The 27,548-nt window shown below is 24.6% G+C and overlaps 3 protein-coding genes across 4 annotated transcripts; all 3 read right to left on the reverse strand.

Moving 5' to 3' along the window:
* Positions 1–1,421: 1,421 nt before the first annotated feature.
* On the reverse strand, positions 1,422–6,863 carry LOC113552916 (myogenesis-regulating glycosidase-like). The gene is made up of 8 exons (XM_026955941.1): positions 6,777–6,863; positions 5,685–5,786; positions 5,279–5,586; positions 4,555–5,011; positions 2,920–3,178; positions 2,050–2,431; positions 1,810–1,966; positions 1,422–1,743 (listed from the first exon to the last, which is right to left on the reverse strand). The coding sequence occupies exons 1-8, from the start codon at positions 6,790–6,792 to the stop codon at positions 1,529–1,531; spliced, it is 1,896 nt and encodes a 631-aa protein (XP_026811742.1). The 5' UTR covers positions 6,793–6,863; the 3' UTR covers positions 1,422–1,528.
* A 5,052-nt stretch (positions 6,864–11,915) lies between these two features.
* On the reverse strand, positions 11,916–16,813 carry LOC113552919 (myogenesis-regulating glycosidase-like). The gene is given in 9 exon segments (XM_026955945.1): positions 11,916–12,353; positions 12,434–12,590; positions 12,691–13,072; positions 13,503–13,761; positions 14,730–14,949; positions 14,951–15,187; positions 15,531–15,838; positions 15,947–16,048; positions 16,574–16,813. Coding segments are annotated over 9 exon segments (1,899 nt in total). The 5' UTR covers positions 16,590–16,813; the 3' UTR covers positions 11,916–12,135.
* Positions 16,814–19,893: 3,080 nt separating this feature from the next.
* On the reverse strand, positions 19,894–26,027 carry LOC113552895 (translation initiation factor IF-2, mitochondrial). Of its 2 annotated transcripts, XM_026955906.1 has the most exons (15): positions 25,999–26,027; positions 25,826–25,940; positions 25,469–25,580; positions 24,952–25,138; positions 24,676–24,836; positions 24,425–24,601; positions 24,053–24,102; positions 23,779–23,996; positions 22,519–22,723; positions 22,326–22,430; positions 21,517–21,658; positions 21,312–21,449; positions 20,516–20,680; positions 20,274–20,417; positions 19,894–20,208 (listed from the first exon to the last, which is right to left on the reverse strand). In XM_026955906.1, the coding sequence occupies exons 1-15, from the start codon at positions 26,025–26,027 to the stop codon at positions 20,036–20,038; spliced, it is 2,121 nt and encodes a 706-aa protein (XP_026811707.1). In that variant the 3' UTR covers positions 19,894–20,035. The 2 variants fall into 2 exon arrangements, with proteins under 2 accessions (XP_026811707.1, XP_026811708.1); XM_026955907.1 differs by lacking the exon at positions 25,999–26,027 and having other exon boundaries at positions 20,036–20,208; positions 25,821–25,940.
* Positions 26,028–27,548: the final 1,521 nt, after the last annotated feature.

Here is a 27,548-nt window from a genome sequence, read left to right on the forward strand (position 1 = left end):
TAATATGATACATAAATACATATTATTATATTATAAATCAATATACGCATTATGCAATGTTTTTAATAAAAATTAAATTAACCTACTATAATACTAATGGTTAATAAATAACTTTAATACCTATACCAAAAAACATATTATCATGAAATATGCTCAGTGAAATTGGTTGTCAAACCATCTGCACTCAAAATCGTATTTCATATGCAAATATAAGTAAATTTTTTTTTTTTTTGGTAGGAGAAGGGGTAATGGTCAGAGTCTGTGTTTTCACCAACTACTTTTAAAGAAGCTTCAATTAACCTGCTGAACTAATGCACTATTATTTCCATATTTAAAATATGACTTGTTGAAATGTTAATAACTACAGTATAGTTACACATAGAAATGTATTAACATTATTATAATTGAAAAACGATGTATTAATGTATTACCTAATTAATATATGTATATTAATATGTATTATAAATATGAAATATTATTTTTAATTCGAATATTATCATTAACAAGAACACGAGACCATAACTTTTAATTTTTATAAACATATAATAAAATATAAAACAAGCCATATCTAATATTATATCATTACGTAACTACCTTAAAATTTGATATATTCATAATATAGATAACGGCTTGATGTTAAACCATTTAACATGTAATAACAACAATGATAGTGTACCCTGCAGTAGGTGCCCAACATAAAACAACAAACAAGTAGGTATACCTAGATAACATTATGCAGCCCACACCTGTTTTTACTTATGATGCATTGTACTTAACTAATAAGTAAACTAGTTGTAGGTATGTGAATTGAACTATAAAAATAAATGAACACTGTAAGCTAATTATTTTACATTATTCTTAGAATGTAATATTATTTTGTAAAAAACAATTATGTGGATTGTATTATTGATTTTTAAGATGTGTTATTTCAATTTTATGATACTTAATGGATTAGATCATTGCTTCATTTTATTAAGCTAATTACAAATTCAATAGATCATGACTAAAAGTAGGTATTGCAATCAATGTTAGTATAAAATTATACAAACATCAAAAAATGAAATTTCACTGAAACAATTCTTTAACTAGAACACTTATTTAAGCATATTATTATTTTAAGCTTGAATTAACTTTAAGTACAGGAAACATTGATTCAAATCAGTGTAAAAATTAACTTTTTTTTTTTTGAATAAGAAGGAGAAAACGAAGAAATAGACTGAAATTTTAGTTTTTTATTTTAGAAAACATTTTATTATTTTCTAGAAACCAAATTAATACAGGACAAATCTTAAAATTCCGTTACCAGAAGTATGTGTCTTACACGCTAAAAATATATTGAAATACGTGTCCAAATGTTAAAAATTTTTAATCTCAAAGATTTAAAAAAAAAATGGAAAAGATTTAGAGAAGATCGATTAATATTAAGATATAACAATTATAATAGCTTTGAAAAAATATATTCAAATTTTACTTGTACATTCAAAAAATACAATTTACAAAATTGTATTAAAAGTTAAATTTCAGAAACTCATTGAAAAGTATAGTGACCAGGTTTAACTCTAGTAAACCACGGAAGAACATCAAGCTTGGCAGGGTAATTACGCAACCATTTCCTACCAGTAATTAAATGTGAATTGGGATGGTTTTCGTCTCTCCATAAACCGGAAGGCAAGTAAATATCTCGGTATATAGCCCCTTCGACAACTATTGGAGCAACAAGAATATTTTCACCCAACAGATATTCTATAAAATAAATTGTTTATTCAAAATTAAAATATAGTTGCATAAAAACGAAATGTATTTACTTACCGTCAGCAATAGCTTGTGCAACTGGATCTGTAGGGTCAATCCACCAAATCGGAGGATTTAACGGAGTACCTTTACCTACACTACTTCTCATCAGTTCAATAATGGTGTCTGTATAATTAGCACGCAAATTCATTACATTTCTGCATATATCTACTGTCTATAAAAACAAAAGGTTCAGGTGTTATACAAATTTGGTTAACGATTATTTTTGTCAATAATTAAATTCTCAACCATAATAACCTGTTGATCAAAATCCCAAGGTGTGTACGAAAACTGTACAACTGGCATGAATACATTTGCTTGCATCCATCTAATATACATCTCTTTGGACGGGGGTGAATTATAGTAACCGTTTCCGCCGATCATATCAGGCAAAACAAACGGATATCCGATCATATTCAATTGCAACAGAGCTGTTATTAATGTCGGTAGTCCTAGTTGGAAATCCCATCGAGATTCACGATCAATCATTCTTAATAGACCACCAAATCTTTGACTTCTCCTGGACACTCTGTACTCAATACCATTACCAAAAGGCACGAGTGTTTGAATATATGAGTTTACGATGTTATCCGGGTAGTAAGTCAGATCACTATCGTGAAATACTGGAAGTTGAGGACTCCTATGAAAAAATTAAAAAATTATATTTTTCACTTTATTTTATATAGGTAAGTACTATTAATTATTAACTACATAATTTTTAGACGTTTATATTTTAACATTTAAATTCTGTATTAACTGTAATGCATTATGTATAATATATATGTATTGTTATAAGACAAGAATATAAAGTACATTATATTGTAATTGATACTCCTTTAAATTGTTTTATATCAATAATATATAAGCACAATTAAACTGAATGACAATTAGCAAACTTTTAAGTTTAACCAAATTTCAAATTTCGTTTTATGTATTAGGATAATAATATGAATAAATTGACACAACATTTGTAATTTCTATTACTTATAGAAATAAAATTAATTAATATCAATTAAAAAAAGTCAATAAAAAAAATTATAATGAAAAAATAAGAATAAAAGTTAAATTTTAATAGTTTTTTTATATATTTTTAAAATAAATGTTATGATCGTATTAACTTGAACATACCAACTGGATTCTCCTGCGTCGAACTTGAATGTATCAATACCAGATTTTGCAAGTAAATTACGGAGAGCACTAGACCACCATGTCGATGCTTCGGGATTTGTAAAGTCAATATAAGAACCATTACCATTCCACCAAGTAGAATCCACAGTATTTGATGTACTATTCACAAAGTATCCTTTGTTTTTGACTGTCTCGTGAATAGGACATTCTTTATTTACAAAAGGATGTGTCCATAAAGAAGTCTTGAAATCATTTAATTCTATAAAGTAATTATAAATTTAAAACACAAACTATTTAAACAATTTTTCATTAAAGAGCCGGTATACAATATGAGTACATACTTCATGAAAATAATCTTTCAAATATTCATGAATTAAAAAAAACCACGTTATATATATTATGGTTATAATTTTTATTAATATCTATTATATAATAACCATTATATTATAATGCACTGAGTAAAAATTTCAAACTAACTCTAATAAGTATTTCATTATAACCAAAAATTTAAATAATTAATATGACAATATTATACGATTTCAAATTAATTGAATTGTATAATTTATTATTTGATGATGGAATATATATTTACATATTGTATTCAGTATTATTATTCTTTTATTAGATAAAAACAGTAGCTTAATTTCATGTACAATTGGTTCGGAATTTTTTTGATAAATATAAAAACTACTATATTAATTAAATGCGAAATATGATAAGAAATGTTGGTTAATCTGCTCAAATTGTATATGTACAATATATATAATATCGTATATAATTTTGGTCTATAATAAAATCAAAGTTAAGTATGTAATCACAAGAAATTAATGCGGGTTTTTCTGTGTAATTGTATTCAAAATATTCAAAAGTGAAATAATAATATTTTTATAATTAATAATAATCATTGAGTATTCTATTTTGTTGGTTTCAAAACCATTCATTTATGGAAATCTTATTATATAATATTATTATCGTTATAAAATTATGGTTTGATGTTTGTACTAATGATTGATATCATAAAGGACCAAACCTAAGCTAACCAGCAACCAAAATTAAATATTTAATATATATTATTATAGGTTATAATGCCTATTGGAATTGAACTCAAACTCAAAACGAAATGTTGATGTAGATATATTTTTGATATTTAATACTAGGTATTAATTTTAGATTATAATTATAATACATATTCTATCTATTTAGAAGAATAAATAGTAATAACAATAAATCAGTAAATCTGTTAAAGAATATAAATAAAAGAAAACTAAACTAATCATTTTTAATCAAGACTTAGAAGTTGTTTATATAATATATTCATATAGGCTGTCTATATCAGATTACTGATTAAGCAATATATTTAATCGCTACGAGAAGAAAAATTTTAAATTTATATTTATAATGTTCCATCGATTGTAAAAAATAAAATGAATATTTATTTATTATTGTATGAGCAGTATTATTTTAATTAAAATTTAATATTTTTTTTAAACCTAGGTAAACGTTTTTAATTCATGACTTTTGTTTTCATATAATGGATTTTTTTTCGATCTACCCTATCTGAATTCATATTTTATAAATTATATTTCCTATAGGTAACTTTAAAATCTTAATTACAGTAAGCTTTTTTATACATACTTAAATCTTTAACGAGTTTTGTGATGTTCTCAAATTTAGATGTATCAAATTCTGAACTACCATAGCATGTCTCCCATTTGTCATCGATTTCAAGTGTACCTCTAGGAAATCCATGATCGATTATTTCTTGAGCAAACTTTCGGACAGAGGACGTGTTAACATCAGCTTTATATCTTGCCCACGTGGACCAAATTGGATACTTTATTACGTATGGATCGGGTATAGATGAAGGCATACCTAAGAAATCTTTAATAGCTCTTTCGTGCGCTTCTCGAGCGTTTTTGTAATTGCATACTTGGTATTGCATAAGGTTTCTAACTTTTCTATATGGAGCAACAACTTTGGCTGTAAAACACATTTTACCCGATCGTGGACCATTTATATCTACAAATAGAGGAACCGACTCGTCAATATGAATATAATATCCGTCAGAGTTGAAGAAATAAGATTCGATTACCTAAAATAACGGGAAAAATAGTTTATCTATTATAATTTATAATATGAAATCATGATTAGCTTCATCAAACAAAATAAAAAATACATTTTTGATATAATCAAAATATTGAAACACATATTTTGTTTAAATTATTGTACATTTGTTATTAACATTTAATTTGTCTTTAATTAGAAAAATATCGTAAAATCTATCTTAAAGTTTTAGTAAAAGTGGTGGATACACTAATTACAGAATATACTTAAATATTTGTAAAGAATTAATACTCACGGCTTGGTCACCCGATGATTTAGTTACATATGGATTATCCGTCCAATTAAGTTTATTCAGTGGCCAATGTTGAAAAGTCGTTTCGGCACCACCATACCAAGAGCTGTTTCCCATATCGACACAAAATTGCAAGACATCGTTCTTCGATTGAGCTACTTGCTCGTAATTCTTACATTCTGGCTTTTCTGATTGTGAAAAGTAACGCAAATAATGTTCGTTACCTTTTTTCTTTGATGTACACACATTTAGATCTTTATTAATGCAATCTTCATAAAAGTTTAGCTGGAGGCTCTTTTTGGCGGTTATTTCTAAAATTAATAAATAATAAATAATACGTATTGAATAAACACATTAAAGAATTAATTATTATAGTTAAATGTTATTTATTATATTATATAATAATTACTTGCATGTTCCACTTGCAATTTGTTCTCATTATCCAAGAATAAAACAATATTCGTTGATGCCAAACACGTTGACAAAAATACCAATGTAATCAAATAGAATGCTAAAAATTATTAAATTATTAATTTTAATCATATTTGCCTGTACAATAATAAATTAAAAATATTTGAACCGTAATAATTCGAATATTATAAAATTTGTATTTAATATGACTATATGAGACTACCTAGCCTTGTATACCCATGAATGGCTTTATTATTATAATATTTACAAGCTGAATAATTATTTTAATGTAATATAATAGCTTAGTTTGAATTTATTATAAATAACAAATCAATATAAATGCACATTATTAAAATATATAATTCACACATTTTTGTAATAAAAGAATTGAATACCTAAATATTTTACTAAATAAATATTAGTGAATTTTGACTTTATACTTATTATTACTTATAATATATTAAACGGGAAAAAATATTATACTAAACATATATTTACTTATACAGAGGTTTTAATTTCACAGCTTTTTTTTATGCTTAACTTTTTTTTAGTATAATAAAAATAGATGTACCTATACAATTGACTGATAATCTTTATAATAGTTAATATTAAACCGTAAAAATAATTTATTTTGAGCGTTAATTTTCAATTTTTAAATTCATTAATTTTTAAAGTGATACATATTTGAAATTTAATAAAATAAACTTTATTTAGTCAAATTTTAATAAATGATGTAAAATTTCCATTTTACATTCTATGCCAGTGAATATATTAATTCTCTTGATTATTCAAAAATATTGGATAAGTACTTTGGTAAATATTATAGGAATTTTCATTTGTATTATAAAAATCTGCTAAATAAATAAATAATACGACTAATATTGTATAAAAGACATGATATTTGAAATGGATATAGACGTTTCACAGCCTATATTGATCGATTTTTATGAAAACAATTTCAATGAAATTTTATATTGAACAAAACGACATAACTATTTATTAAATTAACAACCATAATATATAATTTAATTTTTTCTTGTTTGAACTTAATTGCTAAATGAAAATAATAATTTTTAAAAATGTATAGTACCCAATAAATTGTTCATATTGATCCGTTTTAATTGAAACGTAACATATATTATTACCGTGCTTGTGGAGCTTAAAGAATACTGTGCTTGCTAAAGGTGAATTGCATTGTATTTTATAGTTAAATTTTATTTGTTATGACTTGGTGATTTTAATCAACACTATGAAATTACCTACGTCATTGTATATTTGTTTATTATATAATATAATTAAATTAAGTTCTTTACTCAATTATTTTAGTACTGAAGTATTTTGTTTAGATACTTATGTTAATAAAATATAATTTCAATTTCAATTAAAATAAACAAAAAAATCATTAATTATATAATTACATAGTTTTAAGTACTTAAATATTTCATTCGATTAGAAAATAAAAAATATATGGACAGCATGTCATCACAAGGCACTTATTTTTTTTTGCTTCTCACACTTCGTCACGCATGCTTGTAACTTTTATACTATATAAACTATATAATACAACAAACACGAGTAATAATGATGTACTTTGTGACTCTCCCAGACTTAAATAGGTAAGCATGATAGACCATTATGGGCATATTTTGGAATGTTTAAAAATACGTCCTTTATGGTTCCTGTCAGGTAGGGCTCATGAATACTCTCAAAACGGACATTAGGAAGCGTATAGACCCTCCCCAGACTTTCCCGGAAGCATATAGGCTCTTTATATTTATGGTCCGCCAGTCTCATTAGACCAGCGTGCGACCTACCTAGGAAGGTCCTTGTGCTGTTAGGGTATAGTATTTATAATAATAATAATGATTTTTTTTTAAATAATAAGACATAATAAATCATCACATTCAAAAAATATTAATTCTAAGCTATAGTATTTATAATTTATAATTCATTATGATTAGTATTTGTATAGTCATTTGATATTCAAATTTTGATTTTTTTATATGCTAAAATATGTAAAATAATTTTAACTATTAATTGGAATTTAATAGAATACACCAGTGGTGGCCAAACTACAGCCCGCGGGCCAACTCCGACCCGCCATCATTTAATATCTGGCTCGCGAAAGAACTATAATATTTTATATATTTACAGAAAAAAAATAATTTTAATTTACGTAAAAAAAAAGGACTGCGGTATAAAAAGTTTGGCTACCACTGGAACACACTAATGTGAAATGTTTATTATTTGTACGTACATTTTATGCAAAGTTTAACATATGATTTACCATATTTATTTTGATAATAATACAAATTAATAACGATTCACAGTCAATTTAAGTACATAAAATTATGATCACCGATCGGAAATTTCCATCAAGCAAGTTATTAATAATACTTAATATGTGAAATATTACATTTTAAAAACGCTTATTGCTCGCTTGAATATTAAAATATTGTAAAAACCAATGGACACTGATACATAGCGTTTTTACATCTAAATTAGTATAATCTTAAGTCATAATAACATGTATTTTTTTCTTTTAATGCATACATTTATATATTATGCAACTGTATTCGAGTACTCATTCATTAAAAAGTAATTGTTTGCTTTAAATAAATATATTTTTATTCAGATAATCGTTTTTAAAATATACAATTTAAAAATATTTCATTTGTAATAATCAATGTTAAAATAGGTACAATCATTTTAAACTAAAATACACCCTTTGTCTTTAATGTTATCTCAGAAGTATATAATAAGCCATAGTATTTCAATATATATTTGACCGGATAAGAATAATTTTGAGCATATGGAAACTGTAAAATATAGTAACGAATTTAAGCATACATAATGTATATAATATATATTTATCTTTTGTATGTGGCATTGTGGCCTTATATAAATCATATTCATGAAAATATCTAACCATTGGAATACTGCACATTATACACCTTAAAATAATTTTAGTATTCGTATAATTACCACGCCTCAAAATATAATAGTATTCAATTAATAATGCAATAACATCTTAGTTAAATATAAAAAAAAAGTTAGTATATAAAATAAAGTACAACAAATAAGAGAAAAAAAATTATATTCAGGGACCTAAATATATTATTAATTGAGTTGAAAACAGTAACAAATTAAAGTAGGTATATTTATACCTTTTGCTTCTAAATTTACCTATTTTTCATAAAATATAAGACATTCTTAAAACTATTTATTACATAAATACCGTATCGCATAAAAAATGTATTGATTTAATGATTCGGACATATGGATATGGATTAATATGGAATAGGAAAAATCGATTACGATAAGTTACATAGGAAAATTTTTTTTACTTTTTAGCTAGCCATCATATCTAATACCTATTTATTAGTTGTAATCAAAACCAGATTTGAATTTTTTTTTTATAAATACCAATACCGATTAATCATATTAAAAGTGATAACATGTAATCAAATTATGATACATTTTTACAGATAGTCTTTAAATATAACACTGTAATGACATAAAGTGTTATCTTATTTTTGCATCATATAAATTTGTTTGTATACATTAATAGTTAATACTTTAAATATTTAATAAAATAAATAAATAAAAACATTTCAACACAAAGCCACTGCATTCAAATAAATAATATGCGAATATAGATTAAAGTAATTGAATCAATTTAGGTATGGTTATTAATTTTCCTCGAGAAAATCAGTAATCTTGGCCCTTGGGGATATTAAACACAATGGATTATATAGAACAAATAAATGTTAGTAAAAATATGATAATTTTTAATACTTTTTAATATTTAAAAAAAAAACATCGTATGTTTCAGATTAGATAAATTATATGTTTTCCCATGCCTCGTCAGCCAAAGACTTATTAGTCTCAATAAAAAAAAATAGTAAGATAATAAATAACTGCTGTATTGTACAGTATAGATATCTGTGTACCTGATTATTGAGCAGGTACTGTAATAAATGTGTTAAATTTGAATTCAATTGTCAATCATTAACGACTCTGAGCGGAAATCAGCCATTAGCATATTTTATTATATATTTGAGTAAAATACATTAAATTTTTAGAAAAATTCGAATTTAATATTTCATTAATTATTATAAATTACAATAACATATAATATAATAGTTATTAAATTTTGAGTCAATATCAATTTATCGTGGAAGGGTATAATTAGGTTTGTGGTATGAAGACAATATCCTAAAGTTAATTTAAATGTTTTGAAAATTTCGTATATAAAATTATAATATAAATAAAATATTTAAGTCCTCACAGATATTGTTGTATTACAAAAAAATAATATATTACAATCATTACCTACTCTTCAATTATAAATATATTGCAATACTTCGAATTTAAAAATAATAATAAAAGTTGTGATTGCATAAATTTTCAATTTTTAGCATATTAGTAAGCTCTACTTATGAGAAACTTCGTATTACATTTTCAAACCTTAGCTATGTAAATTGAACATTTTATAGATTTATAAGTTATAACTACAAAATATTATAGGTAATAATTTCATGATTTTGACGAATTTTGAAAATTTGAACTTTAATTACTTGTAAAAAAATGTGTAACCTACATGTATTTTGATAAAGATATCATTACCCTACTAATATTATTTGTTTCGAGAAAAATTTACTAGGATTGTGTATTACATTTTCAACATTTTTTTATTTTATTTTATCATAATACACTCATTATTTAAAAAGTATTCATGTTTTTGAAAACATTCTTTTACATAGTTTCAAGTTGTTAAAAAAATAACGTTTTTATTAAAAAATTATATTTTTAAATATTTTTTATACTTATAAGTTTTTTACTTTTTTTGAATTATAACATAGAAATTTAATTTCATATTCTAAATCAGAATAATTTTTCGAGTATTTTGATACATAAACATCGAATTTAGGACAAGTAGTTTATGAGTTATAAGTATTTAAAGTTTGATGCACGGAGTGGAGTAGTATGGGGTTACTCCACAAAATATTTGTCTACTACTCCGCTTGTCTAAACTTTAAATACGTAAAACTCATAAACTACTTGTCCTAGTCGTCCTAAATTCGAATTTTATGTATCAAAATACTTAGAAAATTATTCTGCTTTGGAATATAAAATTAAAACTCTATATTGTCATTCAAAAAAGTAAAAAACTTAAAAAAATATAAAGATAAAAAATATTTAAAAAAATTTTTTTTAATTAAAACGTTATTTTTTAATGATTTGAAACATGCAAAAAAATATTTTCAAAAACATGAATACTTTTTGAAATAATTAGTGTTTTATGGTAAAAGAATCACTCTGTATAAACTAAAAAAAAAAGTATTATGAAATAACTGAAAAAAAATTACCAACTTCGATATTTTAATATATTAATAACTAATGAGGTGATCATATTACATTTTTTTAGCTCCACTTGAGACTTGAATGTTCAAAAATAGCGTTTGTGTGATATAATTGTATGCATCTAATTATTTATTATTAAAAAATAAAAAATTACATACAACAAGCTAACGAAAAGACATAATAATAAGTAATAATTTTATTATTTTGTGAATAGTTGAAATGAATTTATGAATAGTTTTGATTGGAATGATGCCGCGGCATTCGTAAAATGTAAACACATTCAAGTTGGTGCTAGTTAGTTGTATGTTATTATTCTAAGTATCATATAATATGATTTTATAGGCACTTGCTACCTAACCTAGCACACTGAATTTTGCTGATCGTAGTGCACTTATACGATAAATCTGTATTACGTCACATCACATCAGAGTTCGGTGATCGGGTATTATATCAGTTTGTAGGGTGAATAACTAAAATAAAAGTTTACTGAAAAGTTGGCTTTTCCCCATCAAAATAATCCAATATTAAATCAAAATTATTGGAAATATATTTTACTGTGGAAAAAATATTTTTTTAGTGAAGTGATCTGTTGCTTGTTTTTCAGAATATATCATCTCTTAAGTTAATATTTATATTCTAACTGTTAGAATCAAATAGTATTGAGAATGTGTTCTGATATAAGTTTGTTTTTATGTGATTGTTAAATAACTAGTTTATTAATGGTTAATCTGAAAGGATAAGGTATTTGTAAGTTGTAACTTCTAGGGCAAACACAAAGTTTTTCAAACACTTAATTTAAAAATGAAACGACAAATTTGATTTATTATAATAAAATAATACAAAACATTTTATTTTAAATAGATATTCAATATTTTTTTAACCCGAAATGTTGGTGTTACTTTTACATTTTTTACATTCTATAGATACCGTGAATATCACGTGAAAAGAAAAAAGGAAATGATTTAAAATAGGTTGAGTGTTTTTTTCACAGACAACTTATCAATTAAAAAACAATAATTAAAAAAAAACTATAACTAAAAATAATATTATGGAACATTATTAATGTTAATAAAAAATTAATATTAATTACTAAAAATATATGGACCAGCTCTAACTCTTGTAAACCACGGAAGAACCTCGAGTTTGGCAGGGTAATTACGCAACCACTTCCTGCCTTTAATGAGTTGTGAGTTTGGATGGTTTTCATCTCTCCAAATTCCCGAAGGTAAGTAAATATCTCGGGACTTAGCACCTTGAACAATGACCGGAGCCACAAGGATATTTTCGCCCAACAGATATTCTATAAAATGTACATTATAAAAGAAATTGTTTATTCAAAATTAAAATATAGTTGCTTAAAAACGAAATGTATTTACTTACCGTCAGCAATTGCTTGTGCAACTGGATCTATAGGGTCAATCCACCAAATCGGAGGATTTAACGGAGTACCTTTACCTACACTACTTCTCATCAGTTCAATAATGGTGTCTGTATAATTAGCACGCAAATTCATTAAATTTCTGCATATATCTACTGTCTATAAACACAAAAGGTTCGGGTGTTATACACATTTAGTAAGTAGTTTAGTTTGGTTAACGATTATTTTTGTCAATAATTAAATTCTCAACCATAATAACCTGTTGATCAAAATCCCAAGGTGTGTACGAAAACTGTACAACTGGCATGAATACATTTGCTTGCATCCACCTAATATACATCTCTTTAGAAGGTGGCAAGTTATCGTATCCGTTTCCACCAATCATATCAGGCAAGACAAACGGATATCCGATCATATTCAATTGTATCAGAGATGTTATTAATGTCGGAAGTCCAAGTTCAAAATCCCACCGAGAATTACGATCCATCATTCTTAAAAGACGACCAAATTCTTGACTTCTTCTGGATGCTCTGTATTCAATACCATTACCAAAAGATGTAATAGTCTTAAGATATGCGTTTACTATGTTGTCGGGGTAGTAAGTCAGATCACTATCGTGAAATACTGGAAGCTGCGGACTCCTGCATAAAATAAAAATATAATGTTTTTCTGTGTTTGACAATAGTAAGAAATTAATTACATATTTTAAAGAAATGTTTTTTTTAATATTAAAAATCAGTGTGTTCATTATTTTAGACTGTGCCTATTTAAATATATATTTATATATTTTAAATTTGTAAGCGTTTTTGTTATAATAGATACAGTATTTTATTATAAACTATCACAATGAATATACTATAATAAAGAAGTTTAAATACAGTTATAGCATTGTATGCCATAGTTTAGATGAATCTATATTTATTTATGTTAATAAAAAAGACTCAAACTAAAAGTTCAGTAATACGTTTTAAATAATGTTTAGTCTTAAAGTGTTCACATCTAACTATAGGTACTAACCGTAAATTACAACTTAATATTAAATTGGTAAATAAATTATTGATAAGTATTTACCAACTGCTTTCTCCTGCGTCGAATTTCAGTGTATCAATTCCGGATGTTGCAAGTAAATTACGGAGAGCATTAGACCACCATGCAGCTGCTTCAGGATTTGTGAAGTCTACATAAGATCCATCTCCATTCCACCATGTGGTATTTACTGTGTTTGATGTACTTTTCACTAAATATCCCTTATCTTTGGCGATATTATGACAAGGGCATTCCAAGTTTACAAACGGATGTGTCCACAAAGAAGTCTTGAAACCATTTGATTCTGTAAAGTTATTAAAAATATAACAGTTAATCAAATACTCAGTTTGAAAATGTAAAAACGCTGCAAACGGGAAGATACTTTCAGAGAATAGATTTACAAACATTTTTAAAACTCAGAATTGGAATTATATTATATATACCAATAAACTAATAATTAATATTATTAATAGCATTATTTCCTATAAGATTTACATATTTAAATTTTATACGATCGAAAAATAAATATTTTCAATAAATCTATTTGGATACACTTAGTTAATTGATATATCATATGTATATAATAGTATATATTATGTATAATGTATATTATATATATTATATACATTTATAGAGATATATGTATTCAATATGTATGAATTTACGTTTTAATAAAAAAATAATATCGCCATTAATGTTTTAAATGTTTTAATACAAAATATAATAAATAATGTGCAAAATCGTAAAAATATGAAATTTTAGATTACATTTATTACAATTATTTAAATTTGTAATTACAATTAATTCGAATATTTTTTTTTTTATAAATATTAGTATACAAAATAAATTATTTAATTTTTTTACGCAAAAGTTAAGTAATTTTTAAATTTGAAAAAAATCATTTAATATTCTGTTTTGATATTTTCAAAACCGACTTAAAAGTGCATTTATTTATACCCACATTTTAATGAAGTATAACGTAATTAAATAATATAATAATATTATATATTACATTAATAATTGACAAGGTTTTTTTTTTTACCTAAGATTGGAACCGTATCAAAATAACTGCTTTTACCGGACCATTTTTTATTTATTATTTTTTTGATTATTTGTTGTTTTTTTGGTTTTAAAGGTCAACAGATATTGTATTTATTTATAAGAAATATTAGTAATACCTATTAATATCGCTATACAAGTACCTAGTACCTATTTAAATTAAAAATTTAAACAAATTAATCGAATTTTAATAATAAATTATTTGATACTTACTCAATTCATTAACAAGTTCTTTTATATTCTCAAATCTAGATGTATTAAATTCTGCACTACCATAGCAAGTCTCCCATTTGTCATCTATTTCAAATGTACCTCTAGGAAATCCATGATCGATTATTTCTCGAGCAAACTTTCGTACAGTGAACGTGTCAACATCAGCTTTATATCTTGCCCACGTGGACCAAATTGGATACTTTATTACGTATGGATCAGGGTATAGATGTAGGCATACCTAGGAAATCTTTAATAGCACTTTCATGCGCTACTCGAGCGTTTTTATATTTGCATACTTGGTATTGCATACTATTTCTAACTTTCCTATATGGAGCAACAACTTTAGCTGTAAAACACATTTTACCCGGTCGTAGACCATTTATATCTAAAAATAGAGGAACCGACTCGTCAATATGAATATAAAATCCGTCAGAGTTGAAGAAATAAGACTCCACGACCTAAAATAAAAAAAATATTTATATAAATTGATAATAATATAAATCCATTCGATTTTTTTTTTTTTAAATAAATATATATTAAATATATAATTGAAAAGTAAAAATTAATTTATCTTGTGATATCATATTCATTTATTTTGAACAAATAATATATATATATTTGTTGTTTGATAAAATATCATCAAATTATGACTTAAAGTTTAGTTAAAATACAGAAATTCTTTAACAATTCATCTAGGTTTACGTGCAAACAAGCATTGTCAAATGCTAACTAATATATTGGCTAAATTGTATACGAGCCTTATTAGGTTGCACAAAATACAATTTGATAATTATTACTCACTGCTTGACTGCCTAATTCTCTAGTCAAATATGGTGTATCCGTCCATTCGAGTTTATTCAGCGGCCAATGTTGAAAAGTCGTTTCGGCACCACCATACCAAGAGCTGTTTCCCATATCGACACAAAATTGCAAGACATCGTTCTTCGATTGAGCTACTTGCTCGTAATTCTTACATTCTGGCTTTTCTGATTGTGAAAAGTAACGCAAATAATGTTCGTTACCTTTTTTCTTTGATGTACACACATTTAGATCTTTATTAATGCAATCTTCATAAAAGTTTAGCTGGAGGCTCTTTTTGGCGGTTATTTCTAAAATTAATAAATAATAAATAACACGTATTGAATAAACACATTAAAGAATTAATTATTATAGTTTAATGTTATTTATTATAATTTATAATAATATATAGTAATTACTTCCATGTTCCCCTATCAATTTGTTCTCATTATCTAAGAACAAAACAATATTCTTTGACGCCAAACACGCTGACGACAATGCCAATGTAATCAAATAGAAAACTAAAAATGAAAAAATTAACAATTTTCAAGTCATTATCAGCCATTATTTTTTATCCAATTAAAAGAAAGTTTACTTCTGTAAAACTCCAAAGTATAATAATGTATGAACGAAAAACTTAAATTATAAACACTTTTCATATTATACCTATTTAAAACTAAGTATAAATATAGTTACCTAATACCTACTCTTTTTAAATACTATTTTTTTTTAAATAACTCCCCTCGTATTCTTATGTTATACACAATAATAATAAGTATTATTGTAGTATTGAATAGATAGCAATTATAGAAATTTAATTAGTTTCACACATTTAGAATCAATATATCACTAGTAAGGTATAGGTAACAGTCATAATAGAAAATAGTTATAATATTCACAATTCTTAAAGTCATAGACAATCTAAAACTTTTAGTTAATCAAAAAAAAAAAAAATGTTATTTTCAATCTAATACCTATATAGTTATACAAAATAAAATCATTAAGTCTAAATTTCAAATAATAATGCTTATAAAATTTATAATTACCCAAGAGATTAGACATATTTCTCCGTGTAAATAGCAACGTAATATACAAAATCACTGGCTATTGACTATATTAGATAGCTGCTGTAGTGCTGCACTTCCTAGCGTTGTATTTTATAGTCAAATTTTTTTGTGATAAGTAGGTTTTCAAAGTTTGAATGGCATTTTTTTATAATATTTACGTCATTGACCATTGTAGATTTGATTGTTATATCATTCAATAATATTTTAATATTTAAGTATTTTATTTGTTCATGTTATTAAATATGAATACAATTAAAATTTTGTTTTTTTTTTTTTTTTAATCGTTATTTACATTAAATAAGCTAAGTAGGTAATCTTCCTACTTTAAATGCACTTGACTGTAAAATTAAAACTAATGGACAGGAAATAGTGACTATGCATTCGTTTTGCCTCACCTACTTCAATACACACGTCTATATACCTAATGTTAAACTATTATAATATTATGCATATTCCTAGCTATTATTATTTCAATTTTGACCCAATGATAAACGATGACATTCGAAAAATAATAATACTATGCGTATTCTATATGACTTCATTGTTTATGATTTTTATTAGTTTAATTACCTATTTGATATTAAATCGTTTTTGATGTTTATTATTATTATTATTAATTTTTATTAAAGGTAAGTATATAGGTATCCAAATAAAGATATGAGTAAATATGAGTGATACTTCAAAATTAAATTAATTAATAATTGGAATAAAATATAATTCACTAGTTTAGAAGTCTTAAGTAGTTACCTCCATAAATTACAAATTACGTTAAAATAAGTCGCAGGTACAATATTATCTATACAGGTACTTGTATGAACATTTAGAAACTTAGGTAAATCACATTATCACTCCTATATATTTTAATTGTTAAAGAGATTATATAATTCATATATTAAAAAAAAATTTTTAATTAATCAAAAAAAATAAAAATAATATTCAACATTAAAACATTTAAATATAGTTATTCATGGGAGTTCGTAATTTACACCAAAATAAAGATATGTAATTTGTACCACTGTAAAAGTAACCGAAAATAGTGTTTGTAATTTTCACCAAAGTTAATATCTATAAGTAGGATATAACGAATACTTCACATTATCGAATAGTAATTTAACTCGACAGATTCGTGATAAAAATTCACACATCAATCACAGTGAGAGAAATGTAAGTATACATTTATAAATTTAACCAATTACCTATGTGAAATAAAGGCCAAAAAAACACCATACGAAAAACCATCCAAAATTATAAGAATTGCAATACAAAGGTCAATAGTTTCTGATGTTTGCATCACCAAAGACATTTCTAATATAAAACGTAGGTAATATATATAATAGTAATAAGAGGAAAATATTGCCAAAATATCCAGTATCACTGAATTAAATTCATAGTTCATACATTGCGGTGTTGTCTAAGATATTAAAATACATAAAGGTGAACTGTCTATTTATTTTATTAAATAAATCTGACAAAACTATATTTTCTTGCCTAACATATATTGATTTTTATGTAAAAGTGGAACAATGCAGTGGCCGTCAAACGGTGGGATGAGGGAGATAGATCCCCTCCCCATGACTTTTTTTATTTAATATTTATAACAATTGAATTTATGTATAGGTATTGTACTATAATGTTAATATGCTACATTTTTGTTTTATTTTTTAGTACCTATCTTATAATAATTGATTTTGATTTTGGTGCAAATTGACTATAGCCGTATCCATAACTCGGCTATTTTAATTTTTTTAACATAGAAAATTGGTATGACAATTAAAATTCATAAACCAATAAGAGTAAATTTAAATTATAGTGTTTCCAACCAACGATTACACACTATAGGTATGCGTGTGTAATGTGTAAATGTGTATGTATGTGAGTAAATGTATTATACTCAGTGGCGCAGAAAAGGGATAATCGAGAGACGACTACCTCTAAGATTTTTTAGGAGTGATGTGTGGATGAATATTAAATAAGGGCTAATAGTATTCACTATGATATAGGAAGTTAACAATTTGATTTTGTTTTCGTGTGCATTTATTTATGGTTTTTTGATAAAATATTAGACTACAGCCTCCGAAAAATGTCAAGTATGATACTAAACACACAATGTACCGCGCTTCTGGGATATTAACAGTAATTATTATCGTCACGCATCAGTTCTCAATCTTTCGGCGAAAGCTGTTTATTTAAACATGTGCCTCAAACAAAATCAGTAGGTGGACCCGGAGTGGTTGAATGCATAGGACTATAGTTTAGCCAGTCTGAGATAATAGACTTATAAGTAATAACCATTAAAAATGTATTACATTTAATGTACCTGCAATCAGTATAATCTATACTCTATCAAAGTGAAGGTTATACTTATAATATCTACCTATATTAGTAGTGTAGTATTAGGCACTATTCTGACTATAGCTCTTGATAATACATCAAAGTTTATGTCTTAAAAATAACTTTATAATTAAAATGTTTATAAATAATTATAAAATGTTCGATTTGTATAGCTAATAGGTTGGAAAACTTGATACATTAGGTTTCACATATGAATAAATAATATGGAACATAAAAGTCTAAACGTTGGCAGTTTTATCTATAAACACCTAAAGTTTAAAAGTAGACAAAATAAAATATTGATTATTTTAGTTATTTTTTTGTTAGTTACATATACCTATTATTGATGATATTTTATGTATAACATATACAAAATAGAATAACTGATAGTGAATAAACACATCTAGTTAAATTGTTTATTAATTTAAATTTGCGTCAAATGGTTCGAGTACAGAAGTAATATTATACATAGTTATATTATATTAGTTCATATGAGTGTGATAAAAATACAATACCTATACAATTAAGGTACAACTAACAGTTGTAAATATCATTGTATACTTAGTTATAAGATAATTTTAATTAAATTTGATCATAGGTCAATTATTATAATATTAATAAAATAAGTAGAAATATCACTTAGATATCAGTTTACAGGGTATACAAAAACATGTCCAGTAATTAAATTACGCAGTGCAAAAGATCAAAAAGAAGAAAAGTTTTTTAAATATTAAAAATAAAAATAAATAGTATCAGTAAAACTCAATATAAAATATAATAGTTTCATAGGGAGTGCAAAAAGCAAAAAAATGACCATGTTTCCTCTACATTTTAGGTACCTGTTTCACCAAGAACATAATAATTATATTTAACTTCCAGCTGTAAATTTTTTCTCAAAATATTATATAATTTTATGATGAGTAAAAATTATTTTTGTGAAAATCATTACTAAAAAAAAAAACACGTAATTAAAATAAATACATTTATATTTTTACATTTAACAGATTTGGTACATAATTGTTAAACTAAAAATGTATATTTTAATGAAGAACTAAAAACAAAAGTTATAAGAATTAACATGTAATTCAGTCAATATAATAAAATAAGTATTTAGAAACCGGTTTCCCAAGTAATCTTTTGTTGTTGTTCTCGCAATGTATAGCACACTATTTTATCACCTGGATTTAGTCTAATATTTGTATCTTCTAACCGTATCCCACATTCCATATTTGTCTTGATTGTGGCTACTTCATCTTTTAGGTGTCTCATGGATGATAATTTACCTATTAATTACAAATGTTTTAATATTGTTATTCAATTAATCTTAATTAAAAATGAATATATTAACCTCTATAAAGAACTGTATCATAATCACGGATAACTTTAAAAAGTGCTGCTTTTTTCAGTGTACCACTTGTGCATCTACATCCGGCAACTGGGATTTTTTTCTTATTTTCATTAATTAAAAATTCTTGTATTACATTGGCTTCCCCTATTTAAATATTTAAAATATTTAAACAATAATAATAAGCTATTATATAAAAACATTTATTTTATAAGGATTATAATATTAATGAATCAATTATATACCTTGTATATCCTCAACTTCAACTGGAGGTAAGCAATTGTTCATTTCTTCTTTTATATCATCTACTAGTTTGTAGATTATATTATGTTGTTTAATAGTAATACCGTTTTGTTTAGCATTTTCTTCTGCGTCTTTTAATGAACCAACATTAAAAGCATACACTATAGCTAAAATAAAAATAAAATAAATTAAATTCCATATTAAACATGTATTATATGAAGAGAACGCGACATACTCATTATACAGTAAATTTACATTTTATATTAACTGTTAATAATGTTACAATTGTATTATTTTTAATATTAGAATAAGTGAACTCCATAATTTAATTATAATTCAATTTTTAATAATAACAACATAATTTTCTGTTAGCTATTTTTAATGTTTTAAAACAATTTTTCTTACAATGCAATAAAAACAAACCAACACAAAAACAGAGAATATGTTTTAATATATTTTTAGATTACCATAGGTCTATTTATGCTATACTCTATTCCAAATAGGTATGGTAAGACTCATGCAACCACAGGAATGGTCGAACCACTGTAATTAACAGCAGTGGTTGGCGTGTGTCGTTATTCATTGTATGATACTGTGATGAATAGTGTTTTTCAACAAAGTTCTTTGGAATAGAGTATAGTATAAAACAGTGTTATTTTTAACATATGTAAATTTACAATATAAGTTATATATTCTAAAATAGATATGATGGGTGTCATATCGTCCTAGTATATATTTATATTTATAATTGAAAAAAATCTTTCTATTTTATAATTGAACTTCTTTAATTGTATTTACCTTTAAAAGCATTGGCATACTCAATATCAGTAACACATACGTTACCTACACCATAATGAATAATATCTAATTTGCATTGGTTACTTTCATAAGTTTCTAATACGTCTAAGATTGCTTCAACAGACCCAATAACATCTCCTAAATCATGAACAAGTACATGGTACATAAAAGCATTATAATTTATAGTTAAAATAGTTTAAATTACCTTTCACCACAACATTTAAACAGATTTCATCATCAGTGGCATTTTTTCTATTTTCTAATTGCTTCTCTTGATACACTGCGCTGAATCGTTTTCTTCTGAAAATGCCACCCCTTTTTTTTTCTGCTAGATGGCTTTGGTACTCCTAATAAATCATACAAGTCTATTTTAATCACTTTTAACTTATTGAAAAATATTGTCAAATACAAAATTGATCAATAAAAATGCTGTTACTTCTAATATAAATACTATTGTATTCATTATCAGTTATTACTACTTATTATCCAAAATTAAAACAGTTATATAAGATTTTATATTCTCAAACTCATTCTAACATTTTAGTATACTAATATGAAAATAAAAATAAAATGTTGTATCATATTTACTAGTGTTTTAAAACATAAGTTTTAAGACAAATTCAATAAACTCTTCTAACAATGATTTCTTTAAAAGTACATTCTGTACTTGTTAAAAATGTTAAAAAATGTCCTCCACACTAACCAGTTTTTGATGGTCAGACAAGTATAAAATATAATTCAGTAAAATGTCTATTTTTTATATGCTCTTAACTAGTTTTAAAATTAATTTTTTTACTTTTTTTACTAAGTATAAACCAACTACTAAATTGTATTAGATACATCATATTAAATTGATTTTGTGTATGAGTTAAAAAAGTATATGTTATGTGTTATTTTACACAATTAGCTCATACTATATGAGCCTCATAATAATGTAATTTTAGGTAAATTTGTGAAATTTAATTTAAATATTAAAAAAAGGACAAAATTAAATCAGATAATTTTTATGTTTACCTTATTATGCTCTTCAAGTTTTGATGAAATATAAATACTATCTTCATTTTGTTTTTGTTCAACAGATTTTGATATTCGATAATCAACTACTTCGCGTGCACGTTTCTGTACAATAATAATAATTTTGATAGTTATTTTAAATTATTGATTAACCAATTTATGTGAAATAAGAAACTGCTTTTAAGATTATTACATCAGAAGAAACTTGTAAAAATTCTTGTCCAGCTTGTGGTAAGTTTTTCCAACCAATTAATTGAATTGCATCAGATGGATTAGCTTCTTGGAGAACATTGTTTTGATGATCCATCATTGTTCGTACTTTTCCCCAGGTGTTGCCAGCTACAAGTATACTATTATTTAATAATTTTCCACGTTGAACAAGAACTGTTGCCAATTTTCTAAAAAAAAAAAAAATAAGTAAATTATAATTATAATTAAAATTTAATGTATCAAAATAATTAGAAGTATTTTTAGAAATCTATACAGCAACTAAAAATTTACAACTCTTAACATTAAATTTAACTTAGCTGAAATAAAAATAAAATAATTATTAATTAATAACACCGAATTAAAAATTTGTAAAACAAGAAAAAATAAATAAATTATTAAATAAATAGAAATTTATGTTAGTAAGAATTTCTAAAAAGATAATTTTTATATTATTTAAAATAAAATGACAAAACACGTATTACTTAACAAGTTTAATTAAAGTAAAATTATTATATTAGGTAATGTCCACTAATACAGTAAACAAATAATTAAGACATTATTTATTAGTTATTGAACGTGGCTATATAAAATAAACTTAATATTTAAATAACATTAACTTAGATATTTACAAATATCCTACACATATATATGTATATAATATATTATAATTATATAATATACTGCATTCATACAGAGAATATTTGAAAAAAAAATGATACCTAAAAGCAATAAAAGCACTGCAGTAGAAATATAAAACTATATAATAAATTAATAACACTATATATATTATATAATATGTATTACAACATTAGTCTAAAAGTAAGTTTTCCGATTTTTTTTTTTTTTTTATTAAACTGTTCAAAGAATTTTCTTATTATTTTTATGAAAATTCAACTGTTTTTGAAAGTAGTATTTTCTAAATAAATAAATAAATAGGTAATAAGTAACCCTGGAAATAAGTAGTTTTAAACCCGTATTCCATTATTAATTTTTAACTAAAAAAAAAAATAAAATGCATGTTATGGTAGCAGTTCAATAATAGTTAAAAATAATTCTGAGTCTATTGGATGAAATTGGTTTTAAGAAAAAAGAGAAAAACTTATTTTTGAACTAACACTTGCACATTGATAATATGTTAACATTTGTCTACAAGAAATTAATTACTACCCTAATTTATTTTTAAATTATTAAGTTAAGTTGTTTAATTAATATATTATAGTAAAAAATATTTTTGTTAACTAACCCTTTTTGATTATCGAGTTTTGACTCTATTATTACTCCTTCTGCCGGAGGATTAGGATCAGCACGTAAATCTAATACTTCAGCTTGAGTTAAAATTGATTCAATCAAACTGTTGAAATTGGTTCCATGCAAAGCAGATATTTGAACTACTTGTACACTACCACCAAATTCCTCAAGATCCAATCCACCTTGAGTTTGCAACATTTTTTTACAACGTTCCTGGAAAAAAATACAAGTAAAAAATGTTCTAAAATGTTTAATTTTTTAATACATACTATATTTGCAGTCGGTTTGTCTATTTTGTTGATTGCCACAATGATGGGAACTAAAACAATTTTAAATACATATTATAATTATAAATTATACGATAAATTGTATTATAATTACATATTAAATTTGTATATACCAACAGAATGATAAGTTAGAGGTATAGTCATTGTATAACCATGAGAATTTTGAAGTTATATATTATATTATATTTTTTAGAATAGATTAGCAGTGCATTTTATTTATTTCATGGGTATATAAGATAAATTGTGGTTGTTGGTACTTGATAGTGATTATTAATTTCAAAAATGTACGTTTGTATATTAAATTTATTATTTAATAATAATTTGCATGGTTGTTTATTCTGATAAAACACAAACCTTTCGCATGTTTAGCCATTCTAATTGATTCAATAGTTTGCTCCTTGACTCCGTCATCAGCTGCTACTACTAATACAACAATATCTGTTACATGCGCACCTCGACTTCTGATAGTTGCAAAGGCTGCATGTCCAGGTGTATCTAAAAATGTTATTTTTTTTCCATTTTCCAAAACAACTGAAAATAAATTGATCAAAACGTGAAATATCAAATAGTGAATTATTATATTAACATTAAATTATTATTATTACCTGGAAAAGCACCTATATGTTGTGTAATAGCACCAAATTCAGATTTAGCCACAGATGCATTCCTAAGAGTATCTAATAAAGTGGTTTTTCCGTGATCTACATGACCCATTATTGTTACAACTGGAGGCCTCGAAATTGTAGAATCATATGGTGCTGGAGGTCTAAAAATAATTGTAAAATATAAAAATTATATTTTTATATTAATAAATTAATAATAGTAACACCTGACGCTTTAAATTTAAAATTAAAAAATCAATTTAATTTAAAATGTTATACCTTTTAATAGCGTCTTTTAAATGTTCATCAGTTGGTTTTTTATTTATATTAGGATTTGATGTTAAATTAGATTTGAATCCACATTTTTTAACAATTTCACGAAGAATTGAAACATTATCTATTAAACTTGTAGGTTCAAAATACAAATGTGAATTTTGACTTAATTCAATTATTTTAAGAACATTATCTGAAATAAAAATTTATAATTAATATTAATCAATGTCAAATATGAATAATATAATTATAGTACCTAAATTACAATAATTTGAAAATGATATCATAGAACATATTAAGTAAAAAAGTAAATAAGTCACAAAGTGTTTAATCCCATTAAAAACCTTCTTTTTTTTAAAATTACTATTTTTGAAATAGTTTAACTAAACTATAATATTTAGTATTAAATTTACACAGCAGTCAGATAAAAATGTACAAGATCAAACACAATGTATGAGAGTTATGAGATATTGTGTATAATAATGTAGTATTGCATAGTTTTTCATCAATAAATATAATTTACCTACAGGTATTCCTGTCGCATTTGCCAATTCCGATACTGTCATATTTTTCCAAATGTCAATAGTTTTATTTTGTTTTGGTTTTAAATTTATTACAGGTAGGATAATATTTTTCTAAAAATAAAAAAAAAAATATTAAGTTAGTTATGATAAGTAAAATTCAAGCAAGTAGGTTCAACAATAATTAATGGCTTTATTTAAACAGTTTTATAGTAGTAAAATGAATCTTTGTTATTATATTACCAAGATATAACTGTTTCCTAAATGTAACATTAAATACTATCCACTGTATTTGTAACAGTATTTAAGAAACGACTGTTATACAGAAAGAAAATAATTAATGGGAAATTGTACTTTACTTTTTCTTCTTTAGGTTTTCTTTTTTTTCTTAATATGTTTGATGAATATATATTAGCCTTGAATAGTTCATTATAACATATTCGCAATTGAGAGCTATGAACCAAGTTACTCAGTCTAAAAAAAATTGGTTAAATATAAATAAATAAATAACATTTGAAATAAATAAACTCACAAGCTGATCTTTCTAGCAGTGTTGAACATATTTGAAAATTATAAAACTGTTTTAAAAGTGCAACAAGCTGACTTAAACCAATATTTTATAACTTATGATGATAACTGTTTAATTTACACTTTAAGAGTATGGTTACACAAACTTAACTATGCAAGTATAATTTTTATTTGAATTTTTGAAGACTAATCATTTTTAAAACGATCAAATTACTCATAAATAATAATTAGAACATTATTATAAATAGGTATATCCATTGCAATAATAAAAAAATAATAAATTGTACCTAACGTACGTTTACATCACGAATCTTAATTCGTGGTTTGCAATGTTTACATTACTACGTTTATCCCTTTATCAAAATATAGTGGTAAAATCGTTATCAAAATATGAATGACCGATAACAACCACCACGGTATATGTGATAACAATAAACAGTAATTATTACATGGGCATAAAATAGAATACAATTTATTTGATGTATCAATATTCAATAATAAACGATATATCTGTAAGAAATGATATCTAATTACTGTTTTTATTTATAGTTAATAAATGATATTATTATACCTTATTTTAATATTATATTTTTTAAATTATTTAGTATGCTAATAAGTTGCCTATATCGATAATACAATGGGGTACAATTATTAGTAGTCATCATAAAATAAAATCAATTGGTAATCGACATATTTTTATAAAAAGTTTTATTATTTTTTTTTAGTTTCTCGTGATATTTCTTAATTTTATTCATAAAAATGTATTTTAGTCGATAAAAAATATAAGATACGTTATTATGTTATGTGTTGGTCCAGATAGGAATACAGCAAGTAAGTAATTTTAATATAATTTACATTATAATTATGTATTTTCTAGCGTGACAATAGATTTCCTAATCTTAATTCTTAAAGTAGGTGCCTACCAATTGTATACTATTTTAAGTTCTGAATAGAGCAATGAATATATTAATGTTATTAGAATGTACTTTTTTTGTGTCTGTATATACAATAACTAGATAGTCGAAAGAATAGTTAAATTTTCAACTTTGAGGGTAGTTTTGGAAATCAATTTGGCTCTAGTTTGTACTACAGAGATGTAAAAAATTCAAAACTACCAGTATTTTTCAAAATAATCGGGAAAAATAAACAAAAAGGTAGGTAAGCGAATATCGCTATGCTGTACATTAGGCGTCGGATGGGTAACTGCTATGGATGTGTTAATATTAAATTTGAATTAAAGTATCTAAACGATGTATCATCGCATACAAAGAACAATTCTAAGCGAAGGTCTACCAGCCTATATCACTTTAAGTATATTTCATGATATACCTCTTTGAAATAGCTATTAAAGTTATTTTAAATATATTTATTTTTGATGTGAAACATCTAATGACGCGGTACGTTAGTGAGACCGATTCGCGACTGTTGCGTGGCGAAGCCCCACTAGTAGCTCGTCGGCTCAATTCAGCGAAGCTCGACAAAAAGTTAATAATAATAATAATAATAATAATTAAAAAATAAATAAATAATAATTATAATAATAATTTTCAACAT

This window comes from Rhopalosiphum maidis, chromosome 2 (assembly GCF_003676215.2).
Source record: "Rhopalosiphum maidis isolate BTI-1 chromosome 2, ASM367621v3, whole genome shotgun sequence".
NCBI classification, from domain to species: domain Eukaryota; kingdom Metazoa; phylum Arthropoda; class Insecta; order Hemiptera; family Aphididae; genus Rhopalosiphum; species Rhopalosiphum maidis.